The 23,193-nt window shown below is 39.7% G+C and overlaps 2 protein-coding genes across 11 annotated transcripts in view; both read left to right on the top strand.

Moving 5' to 3' along the window:
• The window catches only part of sdk1a (sidekick cell adhesion molecule 1a), a 266,359-nt gene extending 257,004 nt beyond the window's left edge, over nucleotides 1-9,355 (top strand). For 7 of the 8 annotated variants that reach the window (XM_047807755.1, XM_027159289.2, XM_047807756.1 and 4 more), the window contains 4 exons: nucleotides 4,910-5,047; nucleotides 5,189-5,309; nucleotides 5,871-6,000; nucleotides 6,249-9,355. In XM_047807755.1, the coding sequence (XP_047663711.1) occupies nucleotides 4,910-5,047; nucleotides 5,189-5,309; nucleotides 5,871-6,000; nucleotides 6,249-6,521 (662 nt within the window). In that variant the 3' untranslated portion in view covers nucleotides 6,522-9,355. The remainder of the gene's footprint in view (nucleotides 1-4,909; nucleotides 5,048-5,188; nucleotides 5,310-5,870; nucleotides 6,001-6,248) is intronic. The other variant, XM_047807754.1, reaches the window with a different exon arrangement.
• Nucleotides 9,356-12,016: 2,661 nt separating this feature from the next.
• On the top strand, nucleotides 12,017-21,872 carry LOC125140143 (cytochrome P450 3A27-like). Of its 3 annotated transcripts, none has more exons than XM_047807836.1 (14): nucleotides 12,017-12,258; nucleotides 14,794-14,949; nucleotides 15,229-15,322; nucleotides 15,414-15,466; nucleotides 15,634-15,733; nucleotides 15,860-15,979; nucleotides 16,079-16,164; nucleotides 17,674-17,822; nucleotides 18,193-18,332; nucleotides 18,436-18,520; nucleotides 19,688-19,848; nucleotides 20,206-20,432; nucleotides 21,293-21,449; nucleotides 21,566-21,872. In XM_047807836.1, exons 2-14 carry the CDS (start codon nucleotides 14,882-14,884, stop codon nucleotides 21,647-21,649), a joined length of 1,524 nt encoding a protein of 507 aa, XP_047663792.1. In that variant the 5' UTR covers nucleotides 12,017-12,258; nucleotides 14,794-14,881; the 3' UTR covers nucleotides 21,650-21,872. The 3 variants fall into 3 exon arrangements, with proteins under 3 accessions (XP_047663792.1, XP_047663793.1, XP_047663794.1); XM_047807837.1 differs by having other exon boundaries at nucleotides 12,024-12,258; nucleotides 18,193-18,317; XM_047807838.1 differs by lacking the exons at nucleotides 12,017-12,258; nucleotides 14,794-14,949; nucleotides 15,229-15,322; ... (2 more) ...; nucleotides 15,860-15,979; nucleotides 16,079-16,164 and adding an exon at nucleotides 16,356-17,555.
• Nucleotides 21,873-23,193: the final 1,321 nt, after the last annotated feature.

The following is a 23,193-nucleotide window of genomic DNA, read 5'->3' as shown; positions in this document are numbered from 1 at the left end:
GCACAGAGAGGTTGGTGTCAGAGCACAGGGTCAGCCATGATACAGCACCACCAGAGGGTTAAGGGCCTTGATCAAGGGCCCAACAGTGGTAGCTTGGCAGTGCTGGGGTTTGAACTATAATCTTCCAATCAAAAACACAGAGCCTTGACTGCATGAGCCACCACTGCTATTTTATTTTATTTTATTTGTATAACCGTGCACAGAAAAAGAGCTGCATATTAAGGAACAAACATCACACACATAATTTATATGCTTTTATTTAATGTGAAATTGTTTTCCCCAAAAAAATAAAAAGAAATCCCAAATACAAAATTGCTGCTAAAGCAACTACATGTTTATATGTGCAGTCAAAAAGTTTAAAGATTAACTTTATAAAGACTCTCATTATGGTGGGTTTATTATTTTTTTTAAACATTATTCATTATTATACTATTCATAGCCCTCAGGTGGTCCATGGGCAGGATCCCTTGCTCTGATTGCCCCGGCCCGGGTTCGATTCCTGGGCAGGGCGCAAACCCAGACACTGAAGAGCTATCTCTCAGTTCCGGTCCTGAAACCAGATTAAATGTGGGATTGTTGCATCAGGAAGGGCATCTGGTGTAAAAACCTGTGCCAAATCTAACATGCAGACCACGTGATTCGTTGTGGTGACCCCGGACAGGGAGCAGCCGAAAAAAAGAAAGAAAAACATTTACCTTTAAAAATTCCTTACCGTTTATGATTACTTAATTAATTAAATTAAATTCAGCCTGAAATCTAATAGTATTCAAAGGATTTCAGGAACTAGGAACTTGTGTGTGTGTGTGTGTGTGTGTGTGTCATTTGGTCTAAAGTCTAAAGTCAATGGCAGCCTGCAACTAGATCAGGTTCAGCTTTATATTTAGCCTTATTTAATCATTTAGATGTTTGTTTAGATGACTGTGTCCTGTTATTGTTGTGCATTCGAATGAACTTTACACTGGACTAAGCAACTCTTTATCAGCAGTGATAAAAACCACTGTTTTTTATGTATGATCTATATAAAACAGGTAAAAAATACAATGATGAAAAAAATTAATGTAAAATAATGAAACCAAAAAAAATACCCGTTACAAAATATATCGCTAAAGTGAGTTGACACAAATCTTTTCCTTCCACCACCGTGACATCAGTGTCCTGAGGGTTTGCTCACATATAACAGGCCTATGTGTAAAAACAGAATATTGTGTATGTACTGTATATCTATGACTGAGTGGAGGACCAGTGGGACGGTTTGCTCTGGAATTAGTGGAGGCAGTATATCAAAGCTGAAACGAGTCTCCGTCCTGATCGAGCACTTCAGCAGACAGTAACAGACAGCGCTTTTTTAAATCCCATTTTATTTCCTTAAAGTATTGCCGCTGTTTCCTGTTGAGAACGTGCTGACATTTTCTCTTCACTGAGAATGAGAAATACTCAACATTCTAGAATAGCTCGATTTCACGTTATTCCCTACTGAGTATAAGAATTATTCGAACTAAACTAAAAGTATATCGTCCACGCTACTCTAAAGCAACATGCAGCCTGTCAGATCTGGCGAGCTTTGTGTCACCTCTTCGTGCCTCGTTACATGTTCTCAAGTATGCTTCAACAATCTCTGTTTTTAAGAAGCAGATTTCCTTTATGATGCTGCTTGACAACATCTGCGGTGGTCTGACCTGGGCACATTCCCCTAAACAAGAGCAGACAGGATGATCCACAATCTGGACAAAAGTGTGCAGATGCCTGACCACGACCCCCTTGAGATTCTTCACCAAACTCCCACCAAAGTTACCTCAAAGTTTGATTGTACAGAACGTCTCTGTATGCTGTAGCGTTACAGTTTCTCTTCACTCAGACAATGTTCCGTCATGACAATGAACATGTGCACAAAGCACAGAGCTCCATGAAGACACGGTGTGTGAAGGTCAGAGTAGAAGATCTCGAGTGTTCTGCACTGAGCCCTGACTCTGACTCAACCCCACTGAACACCGACTGAACCCCAGACCTCCTCACTCTTACACCATCAGTGTCTGATCTCACTAATGATCTTGTAGCTGAATGAACACAAATCCACACAGAAGAATGGAGGTTATACAGTATATCAGCACACAGGGACCAATTCTATGTCGGTAACAATGTTTTGGACTGGACGTATGTGGGTGTGATGGTCAGGTGTCCACGTACTTTTGCCATTGCTGAGCATTTGGTCAAACTTTACTGAACAGACTTAATTAGACACATCATTTTAACTTTTTTGATAGTAGACTAGGACTCTTAGAGGTAGCGTGTTGTTTTCCTAGCTGCCACATACACACTGTAAGCTATCCATGTATGGAAAATGCTAACTCTGGAATTCTGTCCATTACATTTATGAATTTCTCACATGGTTAGTTTCAGCATTCAGTGACAGAATGATTAGTAGTTGTTTTGTGCGCTTCAACCCACTGAGGTCCATGGGATTAGTGGAACTGCTCTACTGTTCTGAATTGCTCTAAATCCTTATTTTAATCATCCGTAGAAAACCAACAGCTTTCACACAGACTCATTAATGCTGCACGGCAAAGTTTCACCGGCATTTACAGTGTGACTCATGCAATATAATGATATTCAGGGACACTTATCAGCATATTGGTGGACATAGGTTTCAAGACTATTTCGAAATATACTTTTCTTTTTTTTCTTGACTGTTAACGCAGAAACGACCTGTAATTAAAAGCGCTTTGCGAGGGCGGGGTGGGGGTGGGGGGTTTACCAAAATAATATTGCCAAATAATAATTTACCAAATCTATTGCTTGTTAAAACAATATGGTTATTTTTGTCTGGAAGTCATTAGGCTACTGATGGGAAAATCACGAGTTTGAAACCCAGGTGTACCAAGCTGCCGCAGCTGGGCCCCTGAGCAAGGCCCTTAATTCTCAGTTGCTCAGTTGTATAAATTGTAAGTCACTCTGGATAAGAGTGCCAGAAATGTCTTTGTTAGTATGCACAGATATTCGGCTCCCCTCTATCTACCCAGTCTATCAAGGGTAAGGGACCATCAGATGGGCACTAGAGTTAGACGACTCCATGTATTATGTGGCACTGATACGAGTGTGTCAAGTGACTGAGAACAGTAAAGGTGTTGGCCCACTTTTTGAAAGGCTCTGAATTTGAGTCAACAGTCCACCAAACTGCCAATGTTGGGCTCCTGAGTAAGTCCCTTAACCTTAATGATCATCCAGCACAGTGCTACAGTGCTACAGTTGGGTCAGTTTTATTGCGGTGCTGAGAATCTTCTATCAACCATGTAATGTTTGGTTATACAGTTGTTCTGTATCGATCGTGTTTCCATGGTGGATATTAGGTTTATCCGATAAAAGTGAATGAATGTCGATACAAGGGTAACTCACCTACTGAACTTAGAGCTGAAAACCCTTTTGATTGTGCGCTGGATTAAGAAATCTTTTAAAGGCTCTCTAAACATTATAGAACAGAAGTTTATGATTTCCGACAAGTGAATAATGTCAGCAGAACGAAGAACTTTGACTTTTATATATGCATCAAAGGTAGAGGGTTGTCTGAAAGGGCCATGAATCTCCAGACTGACGCTTTCCTACCACAGGCATCATCTTCCACCTCAGAGCTCTTGTCAGTCCGTCTCAACATTGTTGTCAACCAATCAGTCAAGCTTTGTCAGAAGATCTTGTCATTTTAGATCGTTGGCATATCTGGGCCACTTTCTTCCCAGCTCTCCCAAGCAAAAGCTTGAGCAAGATGAGATTCACACACCGTGACTTTTTTTTCTGTGCTGCTTCTCCACGTACTGCCAACAATTCCCACGACTAATTTCACTAGGAAATGAAATGTGAAACCATCTGCTGAAGGTGACTTCCATTTAGGCAATAGTGGAACAGACGGTGTTAGGAAATGTGTTTTGGTCGTGCCCTGTTATCAATAGTTTCAGGTTACATATTAAAGCTGATGTCATGGTTCTTATCTAACAGCGTTTTTTTTGTTTGACTGTGTATTAGAGATAACAGTTCTACATCCACGTCCTGTTTACAGCACCATAAAGGTGACAGAATAAAGCTCCATGAAAGAACATGCTTGCGGTTGCCTGTCAGAGATATTCAGACTGTTTTACTGTCGACAGAGGTTCATGACCATAGATGGTGTGTCGGGACGACGTTAAACGTAGACTACGGACTGCTGTCTAATGATTTTTTTAGAGTAACCTTGTAATAAACAGCATTTTTTTCAGCATGCAGTCATCCATCATACAGTCTACTGGATCATTTTAAATGGTTTTAAATATACCTCGTATATCTAGGTATAAATCAGGGTTGCCAGGTTTCAACCAAATTTTTAGAAATCGTACAAATGGTTTGATACTAATTCAAAACATTCTGTCATTGTAAAAGGGAGCCTTTGCAATATACAGTAGCTTACAGTAGAAATGGTTCTACAGATCATAGACACACACTGTCTTGGCTTACAGTCCCGATTATTTACTCTAAAAGATCTTGGACATATAGCTGCATTAATTTAAACCCAATTTGGAAAGCCTGTCCTTAACTGCCCTGTCCATTGCTCAGCTCTTGAGCATGGGGCAGTGTGATTCCTGTCCTAATGGGCTTCTATTAATGATAGTTGCAGTTCCTATTTCTACCACTTGGTGCAGAAATAATTCCACAGATCTGTGCTAAATTCCACAGGGGCAGTAAATGTTGAACGAGTGAATGGTGGTGGTGTTTATAGACAAACCTCTACTCTTTGTTGTGTCAGTCGACGTGGCTATTGTTTTTTTTTAGGAAGAATGAAATGCATTTTCCAACAAAATGACATCAGCCTTAGTCCCATTTTTTTCTCTCACCTCTTTCTCTCGGTCTCTCTTTCTCTAACCTTCTTTCTTCGTCCTTGCTCCCACAGCCCAGATGGACACCCCGTTTTATGAGGAGTGGTGGTTTCTCATAATCCTTATTCTGATTGCTCTGATTCTTCTCATGATGATCGTTTTTGGCCTCGTCTTGCATGGACAGAACAAGAAGTACAAGAGCTGTGGAACAGGTGTGACCAAGACCGAGATCCATCCACTCAATACTTACAGTATACTCAATTGCCATACACTGAGCTGCTGAATGCCGGTCTGTATGTTGGTCTGTTAATCCTAGCGCTGTTGCCACGATGATGATATGCTTATCACCGCAGGTAAAGCTGTGTCCACGGTAGAGGAGAGGGTCACACTGGACAATGGAGGCTTCACAGCTCTGGAGCTGAACAGCAGACCTGTTCACGTCAAGAGCTCCTTCCTTAGGAAGAACGGCACCCGGTGAGATCATGCTCCCTACATCCTGCCTTAAAAGAACACATGAGACAGACAGACAGACACGGACCGACAGACAGACACAGACAGACAGACAGACAGACAAAATTACTACATCTTAATTTATGTAAACTATATCCACAAAAGCTAGAAACACAATTCTGTGCAGTTTCCCTTCACTGGACCTCAAATACTGTTCCAATCCTGACAATGAACCTGTACACAAAACAGTGGAAGAACTTGAGTGTCCTGCACTGAGCCCTGACTCTGACTCAACCCCACTGACCACCTTTGGGATGAACTAGAACACTGACTCTTACAACATCATTGTATGAACTTGTAGCTGAAGGGATGGACGTTGAAGAGGAAACCCGAGCGAACACAAAGACACCAAGAATCCAACCCAAGCTCAGGATCGACCCGATACACATAAATTTACCACACGTGTATGCTTCATGTATATTCGAATCCAGACAATTCAGTTAGGGTTAAGTAGTTAGGATTATATTTTATATACACTAGGTTTATTTTACAGTATATGTTCTATTGTCTCCGCTGTTGTGACAGATCCCCGCCTCGGCCCAACCCTGCCGGTCTGCACTACTCAGACGAAGATATCTGTAACAACTACAATGGTGCAGTGTCCACAGACTCCACAGCCCTTACAGAACGAGCTGCAGAACTGTCTGAATCTGAGGTGAACCTTGGATTAGCCTCAAATAGAGACACTTAAACAGTCATTCTCTACATAAAGCACTAAGACGTGTTTATTCTAGTCTATTAGCTAAAAGATTATAAGTCAAAGGTCACATTTTGTGTAGCACTTTGATTATAATACACTGAAGGACAGACTGAATAGTAATTTTTTTTAGAATTGTTTACAAACCTCTGTCATAAGAACACAATGAGACTTTATGCTTCTGCTCTTGTCATTTGATCTGCCAGGCCACAGACAGCGAGTGTGAGGAAGAACCGATCAAGCACTCATTCGTGAACCACTACATGAGCGACCCGTCTTACTTTAACTCATGGAAGCGGCAGCAGAAAGGCCTGAAGGAGACGCTGGCTTGCGCGTACGAAGAGTGCGCCAGTGGAGACGGAGAGGGCTACTATCAGACTGTCGTGACTCAGCACAGTGTGGGAGGCGTGTACACCCCTGCTGGGCAACCTGCACCAGGCTCACGTACACCACTCACAGGCTTCTCATCCTTCGTGTGACGTTCCCCGAGGAGCAGGACCCCTCTGCAGATCTCTCGTTCTGGTAACTGAGGGATTTGGGAAAATGCACAACATGTGGGAAGACATTATAGCTGTGCTTTCAGCATGAAGGGACAACCTGTGAATGGGTTAATGGACAAGGAGAACTCATGGAAAATCACTGGAACCACAGACACTGAGATAAATAAAGCATAGTGTATTACTGTACATGTTTCTTGTAGGCTCAGACTTGACTGGAGAAGATGAGTAAAGATTTGTATTACCAGCTGGGGATGAAGCAGGGTGTAGCAGACAACCGGTGTTTATTTAAAGATTTGATAAGTGATGCTACATTCCTGCAGCGACTCTTCATGGTGGCACACCAAACACTCACCGTTCTACACAAGCATTCCTGCCGCTATTCCCTTCACAGAGATATTTTGCATAGGACAAAATCTCTGTAATTACTATCTACTATAAACTGTATATACTGTCAAGTCTGAATAATCTCACTTGCCTTCAGTGTTTCTGTATATACACGTGTTTTCAAAAAAGATCATGAAACTGTGACGGGTGTGATGAGGAAGCACATTGCAGTGGGACTCTGAGGGTCACGACCACAGCTATCACACTGTCTACTCCAGTGGAGCCCGATCATCAGTGAGCAAGCCTCACCATCAGTCGTGCAGTGATTCTCTGTGTTGCATGTCATCCTCACACATCACATCGCGGTTTGTTAATCAGGCTGAACAACTAAAGACACTTTTTTTTTTTAAGGTTCACAGATTAAGTGTAATCCAAGACCTAATCAGTTTCAGAGAAATCCTGCTTTTTTTTGTACACAAAGCCTGGGTTAAATGGATTGCTTTCACTCCAGTCATGGAGGCAACCCTGTGTTTCAAATGGCGAATTTTGAGATGTTAGCGTATGCTAATTAGAAGCAGAAATTTCTTCAATGATGTGTGGTAACACAGTTACGGCAAAATGGCAGTGTTCGATCTGAGATGTTACTCAGGAACGGCTGGTATAATGGAGCTAAGAACTTCCCCCCCGATCATTTCTTTCAACGATTAAAAAAAAAACCTTCAGTATTCAGTAAATTTAATTTTTTTGCCATGTACTAATAAGCAGGTTGTTTTTACTGTCGTCTCAATGAGGATCATTCTGAATTTTGATAAAACCAAGCACAACATCGACTGTAAGAGCGATCCACGGAAGAGTCCTAGATCGCGTCTGCATCAGGGCTGATGTTTTTCAGTAAAATATCTTACACTTTTATATTCTTGTTATAAGATTAAAGCAAATATAAGATTATTAAACTTATTTCTAAGATACTTTTTACTTATTTCAAGCATTACATTTTCTTATTCTACTGCCAGATGATTTTGCATCTTTCTAGAAATACAAGCTAAACATCAGCTACCAATAGAACAAGCTTTAAATGAGTACAGAAATGGCATGAAATAAGTTTAATAATTCTATATTTGGTTGCGTTGAAAACTTAGAGAAGAAAATAGTAGCTACATTTGACTATATTCGTGTCATGAACGCAAACATAACAGACATGACGTGAAACTAAACACAACGTAAATACACAGAAGCGTAGAGACACGAGAGGGTTAAACAGAGAGGAGGTAGCTTGGGGTTTAAGGCATTGGACTGCTGAACAAAAGGTTGCGATTTTGAATCCTAGGTCCTCCAAGCTGCCACTGCTGGGCCCTTGAGCAAGGCCCTTAACCCCTAATAGCTCACTTGTATAAAATGGCATAAAATGTAAGTCACTCTGGACAAGGGCATCGGCCAAATGCTGTGAATGTAACAGAACACACCATTAAACAATGCCTTGACAAAGGACTCATAGACAATGTCAAGTATATAAAGGGCAACTATTAGGGCACAAAACATGAGAGCAGTCAAAAAACACACTACATGAAAACGTTATACCCCCTCTGGTGGCCTGGCAGGAGATTGTACCAGTGATACAAGCTGTTGGCTGTCTACCTTTAAACGTGCCGGCCTTTCCCATCATCATTCTTATTACACCATCACGGAGACCTCGTGTTATAACCCTAACAGACTTCCTATCCAATTCCAGCCGTCACTGATGCTACTCGAGTTTACAGTATATTGTAAGATTACAGTATGCCATTTGAGACACAGCTCTGGGTCACGTTCATCTTTTCTCTCTTCAAACACACCTGATTTAACTCATAGCAGGTTTGATTAGCTGTCCATACGAGTCACATGTGTTAAAAAGACTGGAGTGAGCTTTTGCACATTATTATTTGCAGTGTTTTGGACCAGAGACATTGTGAGTTCGGGGATCAGAAAAGCCTGGGCTGACATTTTTCTGAATCCGTATAAAATTTGAGCACAAATGAAAACATTTCAATTGCTGGTTTGAGGACATCGTCTCATTTCCGTAACCGCTCACATGACCACGTGTGTGAAACGTCTCCGGATGGAAAGATTGAGACAGAGTGTGAAGTTGTATTTCCAGCACTCATAAGCCATAAGGACATTATTTCTTTTATTAGTTTTATTTCTTGATATTTTTTTTCCCGATTTTTTTTTCTTGCTTTTAAATGTTCGCCTTTTTATTTTATGTGATAGAGATGCATTAAGGATATTATTTTTATTCGCTCTCTCTATTTTTTGTACTGTAGTTAATTTTGTCATGTTTGTTTGTTTGTTTATTGGTTCACAGCTTTTAAAAAGATGAACAAAGCAAGGCAACATGTTCATGTTTCTACCTGCCATTTCACCCCAGCACGAGTGTATCATCGACGTCCGTGAAGTAAAGGCAGTTTCCAACTTTTTTTCAGTGAAAGTAAATGTTTGCTATTGACTTCAAATGAATCATGAACTTATTCACACCACTTACACACAATTAAAGAAACTGTTTTCCAATATTAAGTAGCTTTATATGGCACAGAAAAATTTCTACACTGTTACTCTTACCAACACCGACAGCTCGTGATTACAGATTTTGGTGCAGCAGGATGACGTTCACATCATCAACAACTCAAAGTAAACGAAGCTGAGAGTCTCTCACACTTATGCTATAGGTTAATGTTTAGTCCATTTTAGAGTAATTCTCTCAGGCAGATGAAAGTCTTTAACATACAGTCTAGAATCTTTTTGTGCGTAGGCTAAAGGTTTTAATGTACCTTTATCGGTTGTGTTTGATACAGTAAAGTGTGTTTCCCAGAAGGAGTGATAACCACGGTTGCCAGGTTTTTCCAGTCCAACTACATCTTACAAATCACACAAAAATCCTGGAACTAACCTGAATTTGTTATCCTTTGAAAACAGGCATTAGCAAAAAGAAAAAAGAATGATGTTTATTTGTTTGGTTGTTTAATTTCTCATATTCTTTGGGGACAGCCCACACACACACCCACACACACATACACACACACACACACACACACACACACACACACACACACACACACACACACACACACACACACATTCCCTCTCCTAGACTTTGCTAGATATCGTACAAAATGAATGGTCCCTTTTGTTAGATATCGTACAAACTGGAATATTAACAATTAATCAGTCAACATAAATGAGTCGGAGTCAACACCAGACCATACCAGCCTGTATACTACTCAAACCTCAGGTTCTTTACTATATGGCCAAAAGAATCTGGACGTCTGACCGTCACACCCATATGAGGTTCCTCTCCAAACAGTTATACCAAAGTCACAAGCACACAGAGGTGTCCAATCCTGTCCACAAAGGGCTGGAGTGGGTGCAAGTTTTATTTCACCCACAACAACCCTTTCCAGATTCTCTGACCCCACTGATCACCTTTTAGATGAACTGGAACACCGACTGAACCCCAGACCTCCTCACTCTTACACCATCAGTGTCTGATCTCACTAATGCTCTTGTAGCTGAATGAACACAAATCCACACAGACGCATCCGGCATCTAGTGGAAAGTCTTCACAGAAGAGAAAAGAGTGGAGTGCATTAAAAAAAAAAAAGGATGTCCAACTCCGTACCATTATTTTGTTTCCATACTTTTTTAGACAGACACCTTTAAATATAAAATCCGTTCCACATATTTATTTCATGAACATAATCACACTATTCAAATACAAGACTCAGTATATACTGTATGCTATCACTATATTTTGGACAGCTTTTGATTCCTGAACACCAGCAGACCACCTTTAAAATAAGTTTGGATTAATACCCATTTAGTTAAAGTGAACAGTCAAAACAATACCAGCTTTAAGAACACAGATAATGTGTTTTGTGATTTTTACCAAAAAATCCAAGCCCTTCTTTATATGCTTCACACACTCCTGGAGGTGTCCTGCACTGAGAACCATTATTTAGCTACAGTAAAATCAGATTTGTGGGGGCATGGTGGCTTAGTGGTTAGCACGTTCGCCTCACACCTCCAGGGTTGGGGATTCGATTCCCGCCTCCTCCTTGTGTGTGTGGAGTTTGCATGTTCTCCCCGTGCCTCGGGGGTTTCCTCCGGGTACTCTGGTTTCCTCCCCCGTCCAAAGACATGCATGGTAGGTTGATTGGCATCTCTGGAAAATTGTCCATAGTGTGTGAGTGAATGAGAGTGTGTGTGTGCGATGCGATGGGTTGGCACTCCGTCCAGGGTGTATCCTGCCTTGATACCCGATGACGCCTGAGATAGGCACAGGCTCCCCGTGACCCGAGGTAGTTTGGATAAGCGGTAGAAAATGAATGAATGAACTTTGAAATGAAAAGGTTCAATCAAGAATAATAGTTTTACTTTAATCCCAGGTTGTTAATAGTGTCTGTGAAGCTCCAACATAATCAGATGTATCAATTGACCTGTGATTGTTTTGTGATTGAATGGGTTTAATTGAAACATCAAAACCAAGCTTGCCCTGATGTGTCCTGCCATTGAAAAGTCTTCTTAATAAACAGCCAGAGTATTTTTTCTTGATATTTAAATAGAGTCTAATATTAATACAGGTGTATTGTGTTAATCACACATTTTCAATAAATAAAATGGATATGAGGGGTCAATAAAAGTTATTATCTGGAGATAATGGAAATAAATGGATCTCTGGCTCCAACAACAACTTTCAGACCCCCTGGTGTATAAGACAGAGCTACAGTATACAGTATTTTATAGGAAAGTACACAAGTGAATCCCTTTCTAATGTTTCCTAATGATTTATAACTAATCCAGGGCTCTCAGGTTTTCAAGACAGGCAAGTGTGACATCTCCAACCCCCCGCAACCCCAATGTTTTTCATTGTTTTGTTACGTTAAATCTGACCCAGATAGTGCTATTTTCTGATTGGCTGATAAGTGTCAGGCTTGACTAAGAACTGAGACGCGCTTGATTCCTGCCCGGTTCCACGGAGACAGCGGTGCGGACTGATACATTTTGGGTGCTGCGGCTTATTAAATATATGATAAATAGATAAAAAGTTTTTTCTGTGTGAGAAATACGATGTGTGGTGGGAGAGTGTGAGAAAAGACCCAAATGTGTGACACTTGACAGCCCTGCTAATCCTAAAGGATATTTGTTCCTAAACTATACACAATGAGCAGTTCTGAGTCTGAAAACACTTCCTGACTGAATCCTGAGTGTCCACTACATGGTGCTGTGTCTCTTAATACAAACCAAACCCACATTATTGAGTGTAAACTTGAGGAAGTGACCAGACAGCTGATGTGGATGTGTTTGGTATTTACTCTGATTGCATAAAGTGAGTTAACAGCAGGACTGAAGGAAAAAGGAGGTAAGTAATTGGTATTTCCGGGTTGTATGGCATGGTTGTTTATAATCATCTCTGACACGTGACTTGGACGCAGGATAAATGACATTATTCTGATTAGAATTTGAGTTTCACATTTTTAGAGAAAATAGAAAGATCAGATTACAGACTGAAGGGTGTGTTGTGTGTTTTGTGGTATGGTTTCAGGTTGATAAATCGGTGAAGAATGTGTGAAGTGTGTTTAATTCTACGCCCAGGAGTGTGTTGTGAAAGTAATAAAATAGAGTATGACCATGGGTGTAAATCCCGGGGGGACGGAGGGGACCCCCACCCCACCCCCATCCGAGGATTGTCGTCCGTCCGTCCGTCCCCCCAAAATAAAACAAATTATTTAAAAAATATCGCACTCTCTATTGTGAAAAATATATGTATGTATACCTAAATAATTGTGTAAGTAGAAAAAACCCCGCAAAAACTGCATTTAGAAACAGTTGAGTTCCCCCTCCCCTTCCTCACAGTGGTTTGACCCACTGCCTGTTTTCCCAGTTTATCTCACCTACTCTGTACACACGAGACAGGTGTGTAGCTGCGGCTCAGTTAATGTTCAACTCCATTAAGTAGGGGATTTTATTCACTTAAAATAAAGCGATTCTCTTTAATGTATTTGATGCAGACATTTATCATTCATAAATTAGTTGTGGCAAAAATGCTGATTACCGATGTAATTTTCCTTGAATCCGCTATATATTAGCGATTAAAATCTGACCTATCTAGTTAACGTTAGCTTGTTTACAATAGCTTGTTTACAGTAGCTTGTTACATAGTGCACTGTAACTAACACGCCAAAGCCGTTTTGTTGTTTTTATACATAGAGCAGTTACTGTAAAGTGATTATTTAATAATTGATTTTGTTACAAAACATTACTTATTTTATATATATATATTTTCACAATAACAGTCATGTTTATATTTTATTGTATGTCGGTGGCTGTAAACAACACATAAATAGTTTTGAAGAAAAATCTGCTTTGTCATATGATTGAACCTGAGAAAAACTTTGAAAATAACCATAATGACGCGTCTCCATGCTACAATAATAATGATAAAAGCAAAGTTTTTCACTGTGAGGACGTCTTTATAAGTACAATTAGTCTGTATTATTTGTGTCCCCCTTCAAAAATTGCTCATGAGAAAGTTTATACCCCCCCCCCTTAAATGAAATTTATGCCCTTGAGTATCACACGTGTTATGACACGCAGAATCTCGCGCGTGTAAACGTGTGTTGATTTGATGCGAATTTTTTTGTTTCACTTGATTTTGAAGAAAATGTCACGCAAAGTAATGTTTTACTTTTCTAAACTTTTGAGTGCTTCACCTGGCGCTCCCAGAACACACTGCCCTCCTCTGCGCATGCGCGCCCCGATGGGGAAATGTATTGCACACAGATCACAAGGCATTTTGGGGGGGGGGATTTCAGAACAGCGTAACAGATATTGCGTCATCGGGTAGGCGTGGCCTATTTGATAATCTAACCCTAACCATAACCGTAGTTTTTGATTGTTTTTTTTTTTTCAAAAACAGCTTAACTGTAAGACAATAAAGCATAATAGATCTAAAATATAAAATCTACCTGTATGATTGTTTTGTCCTTCATTATCAATCGTAGGTACGCTCTTTTTTTTTTTTTTTTTTGAAAGAGGGCGTTTTCCAAAACCCCACTTTACGTCGTTTTAACGAAACCACTGGAATTTAGTGAATGCCCACAAAAATGCAAATGTACTCAGTATAACATCAAAATGCAATGCTCAATGACCCAGCAGTAGTGGTGATGAAGCTTAAACCCCCTAGCCTTTGTTTATTTCTGTCTGTCTGTCTGCTGAAAAGATTCATCCAGACTTTATCTCCAGCCTTAGATTCTCAAGATTCCCAGATATTCCCAAACACAAACAGTTTAAATTCCTCCAGCGGGAACTCCTGTGTCTACTTTAGGGTCCCTTTCCGGTGGGATGTCCCAGATACAACTGTACAAGCGGCTGGCCAGAGAGATATTGCTGAGATTTTTCTTGTATCACAAAGAGCAATCCTAAAATCCTGTAGGTCCATAATGACCATATACAAGGACTGAGACATAGACTGACCAGTAAACAGAGAGCTTCCGATTCAAAGTGAGCTCCTGCTGCACCACCACGTACCAGTACAGCAACACTGACATTATTCATTCAGGAAAGAATTAAACATGACTGCTGACAGGATCATTATTCTGCTTAGCAGATGCAAAAAGAAAACGGATTCGTGGATTATTGGAATATATTCATATTATAATTGGACAGTGTTGTGATTATTGGTCTAGTTATTAGGACTAGTTCAACCCTAGTTAATAATTAACAGGTCTGAGGTCATCATAAAGTCATGCAGGTTGTATTACATCGTCCTGAAACTTTGATCATGTTTTCTTCCTTATTTGGTCATGCTATCACATCTTTATTGTATACCTGTATCTTTCTCTGCCTACACTTTTGAACTTGCACCAACTTTTTCTCTATATAACATTTCCTGTAGGTGTTATCTGCTGCAGCGTTGAAGCTCCACTGTCAGCTGGACAATTCAGACCTTTCCTTAGAGCCTTGTTTGTGTGGCGTGATTGGAAATGAGTTTCCTACCATCTCTGTCTGTGACATGGAGTCTAGTCATACTGGTGGTTACTCTTTTGTTAATGTAAGTATACTGTGAAAATTTTAGTTTAATTAGTGAACTGTGTTTTAAAACTGAATGTTTGGACTTTTTTAAAAATTTAAAAATTACAAGAAGAGTCAAGTTTGCTGTTTGTTCAGTGTTTTGTCAGATTATAATCTATAATAACTTCCCCATATAACAAAAGGACAGGAATAATGAACTCCTGTAGAAACCACTAGTGATGTGAGAGCATTAAGATGTATGGTACTGTGTCAAAGTTTGAAAACACATTGTATTAGGTGGTTTGTTATTTGCCCGTAGTTACAGTGTTTGGCCGTATGGATTTTTTAAAAACTTGGGGATCCCAGGACCAAGGCCTTGGCCTTTCTTGGGAACCTTCCTATCCTACAGAAAGGTGAATAACACTACACTACTGTATAGTACATCGGTAGCACTGTGTAGAAATGGAGTAATGCTTCCTTTTGGAATGTCTGACTCTTTTTCAGGGTTTTTACAATTTTGATATGGCGTGCTTCAAGAAATTTGGGAAGGTTTGGGGGTGAGTACAGATTACAAGCTTAGATTTCAGTCATTAAAGAACTTTAAAGATTGAGAATAAACATTTATCGGAGTAACTTCAGATATTACTGTACATAACTGTACAGATTTTACTGTACATAAAAACTAGTTGGTTTATATAAAATAATGTATGTATTTCTTTTCAAGGATATATGATGGAAGACAACCAATTTTGATGACCTTAGATCTCGAAATGATCAAGACTATTATGGTAAAAGAATGTTTCTCGACGTTCACTAATAGAAGAGTAAGTCTGCTTTGTCATTCACATGAACAATCAAATTTGAAAATGAGCTCCATTTTAAATGAATACATCAGGTTTTGTTGTCATCATGTACACTGGGTATCGTGTACTTTCATCTCTTCTTTGTAGGACACAAATCTGGATTTGGCAGGTCCCTTCGCTGATGGAATAACTGTAGTCAAAGATGAAAAGTGGAAACGAATCCGTGCTTCGCTCTCTCCGTTCTTTACAAGTGGACGACTTAAAGAGGTGCACCACTGGGCTACTTTATTTCAGAGAAGGATCGTGTATAAATATAATGTTTAAATATCTAATTATTTATTTTTACAAAATTCTCATCTCTTTCAGATTTTTCCGATTACTGAGAAATATGCAGATCGCTTTATAGACAATTTGAAGAAGAGAAACCCAGGCGAATCGATCAAAATTAAAGAGTATGTGTTTGTCAATAATAATAATGTAAAAGGCTTTAATAGTGCCCTTAGTATTTATCTTTTTTTCTTCTTCTCAGAATTACCATTCTGTAGCTCAAAAATTATTGGAATTTGAATAGGCATCTAAAGTTTGCTTTATAATTTAATTGAAAAAATAAAGTTGTGTGTATATACTGTATATTTCATATACTTAATATATTTACTGATTTGAAAAATCGTGTATATATTTAATTGTATATGTTAATGTAAATATTGCATTGATTATATACATGCAATCTACATACTTAAGGTGACTGGGTTGCCTAAAGGATTGTTGAGAAAACCCTTCACATTCTTTGAAGATACATTATAATGCAGGGTAGCAAGTAGTCCGGTTGTGCTGAGATTTATTTACACTTTGGCAATAAACCAAAAAACACAATGAGCATAAACAGTTTGGACACCACCCAGTGGAACGGAGGAGGAAACTCAGAACAGCAAATAAAAGTTACTTAGTCAGCTCAATAATGGTAGTTTCAGGCACTGCTGGCATTGGCTGCACTTTGGAACCCAGGAGGCTGGTGGGCGGCATAAGGTGGGTTCAGGGATCGGCATCATATTTGGACTCATCTGGAGTTCCTGTAGAGGACAAACGCACATTAATTTGCATGCCTAAGGACCCCATAGCTCCCTGTAAGTGCTGCACCCCATGCTACTCTTTCTTTTCCTCCTGGAACTTTGCCTGGGTCTGAGAGGGGTGAAGCTATAGAAGAGAATCTAGGCACAAATTGTCAGTAGTACCCTGCCAACCCCAAAAATGTACGTACCTGATTCTTGGTGGTCCTCCACTTACTTTTCCTGGGGTATGAGGAGACTCCAGCCGAAGCAATACCCCAGGTACAGTGCCTTGCTCAGCCTCAGATGGCATTTCTTGGGGATAGTCATCAGCCCACACCCGGGACCTCCCCCAGGTGGTGCTAGTGGTGTGAATAGGTAGTGCAAACTGTCGGTGTGGTCTTCGTATGATATCTATTAGCCACTGGGCTTTCCCTAACCTCTCCACCAGGTTGTTGAGACAGCGGAGGGGTTTGCTTTCGACCACGGAGGCCTGGTTATGTTATCCAGAAGTTGCAACATAGACAGAGGGAGCAATCAGGCTTCGGCACCACCACAAAGGGCCTGGACCAAGGGCTGACGGTCTCCTTGATGACCCCACCTGTAGCGTTTGGCATACTTGTGCATCTAATGCCCTGCCACTTTGCCAGGAATTTGCAGGCAGAGCTGGGGTTGAGAAGCAGCACCTGGTCCCTTGGTGAGACCTCTCTTGGCATCGCTGGTCGGTTACATTTTTGCTGCTGCTCCCGTTGGGCAGCTTCTAGGTGGTCCCTGACAATGGGAGTAACTTTAACAATGTGAGTCTGCATCTCAATTTGTTAAGCAATCCCAGAGGCCTCTGTTTGAAGAGTATAAATGCGAATGTATGTATGTATTGATAATGTAAATGTTTGAGAGAATTCTTTCTTTTTTCAGCATCTTTGCTCCCTATAGCATGGATGTGGTCACCAGTGCCTCCTTCAGCGTTGAAATCGATTCTATTAACAACCCTAATGATGCATTTGTTGCCCAGATCAAGAAATTTTTCAACTTCAACTTCTTTAGTCCCTTATTCCTGATAATTAGTAAGTCCTATATTATGTTACTGGATTTAGTAAAGAGTGCAATGAATGCATTAAAGGTTAAACCTTTAAATGAAACAGTACAAATGTTAATGTACATTTTTTACACAGATCCAGTCTCTTAATTGTGAAAAGAAATCGGGATTTGACTAATCAAATTTGACACGTCAAATAAAAAACACCCGTGTTGGTGAAACAGGAAATCGGAAATACCAAAGAAACTAGATCTTGTTTAAACCTTGCCTTAAGTGTCTCAAAAATAAAATGGAATGATTGGTGTTCTGATTAGTCTGAACAAAATTGCATCTGAGTCAAATCAACCTTTGTAATGCAAGTTTAACTGTTATGCTTTAATGTCCATTTTGGTTTTCAGCCATCTTTCCTTTTGCTGCTTCATTTTTGTCCAAACTGGGACTGACCTTGTTTTCAAAGTCAGCTATGGACTTTTTCTACAGTGCGCTTAAGAAGATCAAAGACCAGCACAACACGAATGAAAATGTGTGTGTGTGTGAAGTAAATATACATTCTATAATATCTTCTAACAATCCCAGTATTATGTTGCAAATATACCTACACAGAAGTGGTGTTAAATTTGTGCTCTTTTCTTTCCGTTCAGAGGCGAGTGGACTTTCTGCAGCTCATGATTCAAAGCCAAATATCTGACGAACAAGCTGAGAAAGAAGATGATCAACCAAGCAAAGGTAAATATACAGTCGAAAGTTTTGGCAGTGATATAATTTTGTGTTTTGCGAAATCACTATCATACTGATTAGATTTTAAGAGCAGACTGATCATTATAAAAGGAGGGAAGAAGTGCTTCCAATTATTGGATTCATGTTAGCAATGGTGTCCCCCGAAGAAAGAGGTGCAGCAATCATTGCTTTGCATCAAATTGGCCTCACATGCAAGGAAATTCCTAAAAAGAATATTGAACCTGATGGAACCATTTACCGGATCATCAAAAACTTCAGGACGTTGGACACCAGAAGACTGGTGCAAGGTTATTTTCTCTGATGAAGTTCCCTTCTTGAGAGAGTGTGTGTGTGCCCTGCGATGGGTTGGCACTCCGTCCAGGGTGTATCCTGCCTTGATGCCCGATGACACCTGAGATAGGCACAGGCTCCCCGTGACCCGAGAAGTTCGGATAAGCGGTACAAAATGAATGAATGAATGAATTAGGTTCCCTTCTGACTGTTTGGGACATCTGGAAAATCGATTGTAGAATCAAGAAGAAAATATGAACACTACCAGGAGTCCTGTGTCATGCAATAGTGAAGCATCCTGAGACCATCCATGTGTGGGGTTTCTTTTCAACCAAAGCCCCATGTTACATGGCAAGAGTGATAACGAACTGACTCAAAGATAAGTACATTCGTGGATCGTGGCAAGGCAACTCTCCGGATCCCGATTCCATAGAGAACCTGTGGTCAATCCTCGAAAGGCGAGTTGAAAAGCAGAAGCCCACAAATTGTGATCAACTCCGAGCACTAATAAGGCAAGAATGGAACACCATTAGTCAGGATTTGTCCCAGAAGCTAATATCCAGCATGACAGAGCGAATTGCAAATGTTATGAAGAACAAGGATCAACACTATAAATATTGACTGTTTGCATATATTTAATGTTTTTTCCATTAAAAGCCTTTAAAACTCATGGAATGCTTATCAGAGTTTTCCAATATACCATAGAAACGTGGAAAATAATCTTCAAATACTGAAGCAGCAAACTTTGCAAAACACAAAATTTATTTCAATGTTAAAACGTTTGGCCATGACTGTACAGGAAATTTCCAGGAAAGTAGAACAATCCTACAAAAGCTTTCCTGTTCTTGTTTTAAAGAAATATTTGGCCTTGGTTGTCTTTTACAGGCTTGACCGATCATGAGATTCTTTCCCAGTCCTTCATTTTCATCCTGGGAGGATATGAGACCACCAGCACCACCCTTACCTATCTACTATATAATCTCACAATAAACCCTGACTGCATGAGCAAACTGGTGGAGGAGATTGACACAAGCTTTCCTCATGATGTAAGCATATTTATATATTGATTATATATTGCAGAGTAACTCGTATCTCCTGGGTCCCATTTTCAAACTCTCAAGCTTGGATTACTGTCTTTGTGGACATTTATATGTTTGTGTGGGTTCTAAGGTTCCATCTAACCATCCGATAACATGCTAGTAGGTGGATGAGCTGTGTTATATTTTTCCTAGGTTTAAATGAGTGTTTGAATGTTTGTTCATGGTGCACTACGGTTCACTCACATTCCAGTGAGTGTTCCTGTGATAGGATCGATATCCTGACCAATATAAAGAGGTTGACCAATTAATGAAATGATGGATTAACGAATCCCCAGATAATGATAATGAATCCCCATTTTTCAGGCTCCAGTGACATACGAAGCGTTGATGAAGTTTGAGTACCTGGACATGGCCATTAATGAGTCGATGCGTCTCCTGCCGACTGCTCCCCGTCTGGAGAGGATGTGCAAGAAGGCTATAGAGCTCAATGGAATCACCATTCCTAAAAACACTCTGGTCGCTATTCCTACGTACGTTCTGCACAGGGATCCACAGCTCTGGGAGTCTCCTGAAGAGTTCAAACCTGAGAGGTAGTATGGCTCCTCCATCACACAATTGTCCCATAGATATTATTTTTTAATTTTGTATTTGTTTTGTAGTGTAATTGTGTAGCTTTATTATTATAGTCAGAATTAGCAAAAACTGCTAGGGTTAGTTTATTCTCTCTATATTATTAAAATGGAATAATAAAATCTATTCAGAACAACTTGCTTTTTAATCTTCAACAGCATCCAAGATTTATTTGTAAGGAAACTTCTTTCATAGACATGTTTTTCGTCCATTATTCATAAGTCCATTCAACTACCCAATATAGTGGAGCTAGTGTATATATGCAGGTATGTAATGTAAGCATGTACTGCCTCGATACAACAGCACAATGGATTTGAAATGAACCAATTAATAATGGTGAATAAAGGGGGAGTTCTTGCTCTTTTATTTTTATTTACTAAAAGTGAAAGCTATTGTTCTCTGGAGGTCTAGAAGCTAGGTTCTAGCACTCTTACCACGGGCAGGGAACAGACCTAACCACTGGGGGTTGCACAAGCCAGTTTACTCTCAGTGCCAGTCCCAAATTTGGATTAAAATGGGAGCATTGTTCATGAAGTGAATTCAGCGTAAAGCCCCTTTGTCAAATCAAATATATGGATTAATGATCTATTGTGGCAATGTCTTCATTTGAACAACCAAAAAGAAGAACAATAGACAGTGATATCTTGTTTTGTTTGAGATGAATTGAATTGAAATGAATTGAACTGTGCTAGCAGTTGTAGCACTTGTGCTAGCGATGTCCCACGTCACAGAATCATTGCACACACATAACTTCTACACTGAGACAGGAATAACCTAAAGATGCATTTCTAACAGTGTGATGTCTCTGATTTCTTTAAAGGTTCAGTCCCGAGAATGAAATCAGCCCCTACCAGTTTATGCCGTTTGGTCTCGGCCCTCGTAACTGCGTGGGAATGAGGTTTGCTCTGATGATCATGAAACTGGTGATGGTGAAGCTGCTTCAGAACTTCAGTGTGGAGACGTGCAAAGAGACGCAGGTCTTTCATTAATGCTTTCTTCTCACTAAATGACATATAGATCGTGTATAAAACAAACGATAATGCTTAATTCACCCATGCTTAATCCAGGACTTATTTTTTCTCTTCTGTTTCAGATACCCATTCAGCTTAATGCTCTTTTTCAACCAAAAGTTCCTGTGACTCTGAAGTTTGTTCCAAGAACTCACAATGCTCAATAGTTCAGCATTATTTCACTGTCTGTGATTGCAATGCCCTAATCCATTAGCTGTATTGATAGTGAAATACAGTAAATTTTAAAATATACTATATATATGTTGCTTAATTCAGTGTAAGTCACTTAATTGGAAATATTTACTTGGATGGCACAAGTGATAATCCAGAGAAAGAACACTTATTTTTAGCATTACATGAACGCTCTCCAATAAAGGATGTCGTCTTGTCTGTTTACTATTCTTCTTTTGTATTGTAGCGATTGTTCAAGATGCCCATTAAAAAAACCACATATTCAGCTTTCACGGGCGGGACGGCGGGGACATGTACCCCCACACAAACCCCGCGCACTCTATTGTGAAAATATATGTATATATACCTAAATAATTGTGTAATAGAAAAAAACCCCGCAAAAACTGCATTTAGAAACAGTTGAGTTCCCCCTCCCCTTCCTCACAGTGGTTTGACCCACTGCCTGTTTTCCCAGTTTATCTCACCTACTCTGTACACACGAGACAGGTGTGTAGCTGCGGCTCAGTTAATGTTCAACTCCATTAAGTAGGGGATTTTATTCACTTTAAATAAAGTGATTCTCTTTAATGTAGTTGATGCAGACATTTATCATTCATAAATTAGTTGTGGCAAAAATGCTGATTACCGATGTAATTTTCCTTGAATCCGCTATATATTAGCGATTAAAATCTGACCTATCTAGTTAACGTTAGCTTGTTTACAATAGCTTGTTTACAGTAGCTTGTTACATAGTGCACTGTAACTAACACGCCAAAGCCGTTTTGTTGTTTTTATACATAGAGCAGTTACTGTAAAGTGATTATTTAATAATTGATTTTGTTACAAAACATTACTTATTTTATATATATATTTTCCACAATAACAGTCATGTTTATATTTTATTGTATGTCGGTGGCTTAACTGTAAACAACACAAACAACACAAATAAATAGTTTTGAAAAAAATCTGCTTTGTCATATGATTGAACCTGAGAAAAACTTTGAAAATAACCATAATGACGCGTCTCCATGCTACAATAATAATGATAAAAGCAAAGTTTTTCACTGTGAGGACGTCTTTATAAGTACAATTAGTCTGTATTATTTGTGTCCCCCTTCAAAAATTGCTCATGAGAAAGTTTATACCCCCCCCCCCCTTAAATGAAATTTATGCCCTTGAGTATCACACGTGTTATGACACGCAGAATCTCGCGCGTGTAAACGTGTGTTGATTTGATGCGACTTTTTTTGTTTCACTTGATTTTGAAGAAAATGTAACGCAAAGTAATGTTTTACTTTTCTAAACTTTTGAGTGCTTCACCTGGCGCTCCCAGAACACACTGCCCTCCTCTGCGCATGAGCGCCCCGATGGGGAAATGTATTGCACACAGATCACAAGGCATTTTGGGGGGATTTTGGAACAGCGTAACAGATATTGCGTCATCGGGTAGGCGTGGCCTATTTGATAATCTAACCCTAACCATAACCGTAGTTTTTGATTGTTTTTTTTTTTCTTCAAAAACAGCTTAACTGTAAGACAA

The sequence above is a fragment of the Tachysurus fulvidraco genome, chromosome 24 (assembly GCF_022655615.1).
Source record: "Tachysurus fulvidraco isolate hzauxx_2018 chromosome 24, HZAU_PFXX_2.0, whole genome shotgun sequence".
Taxonomy (NCBI): Eukaryota; Metazoa; Chordata; class Actinopteri; order Siluriformes; family Bagridae; genus Tachysurus; species Tachysurus fulvidraco.
The sequence above is the reverse complement of the archived record's forward strand: the minus strand, read 5'-3'. Positions and strand labels throughout refer to the sequence as shown.

Excerpts from the sequence above, each read along its gene's own strand:
- LOC125140143 (XM_047807836.1), top strand. The coding sequence starts at position 14,882 with ATGAGTTTCCTACCATCTCTGTCTGTGACATGGAGTCTAGTCATACTG. Across the intron at positions 14,950-15,228 it reads GTGGTTACTCTTTTGTTAAT|TTACAGTGTTTGGCCGTATG; the intron begins GTAAGTATACTG and ends ATTTGCCCGTAG. Across the intron at positions 15,467-15,633 it reads AAATTTGGGAAGGTTTGGGG|GATATATGATGGAAGACAAC; the intron begins GTGAGTACAGAT and ends TTTCTTTTCAAG.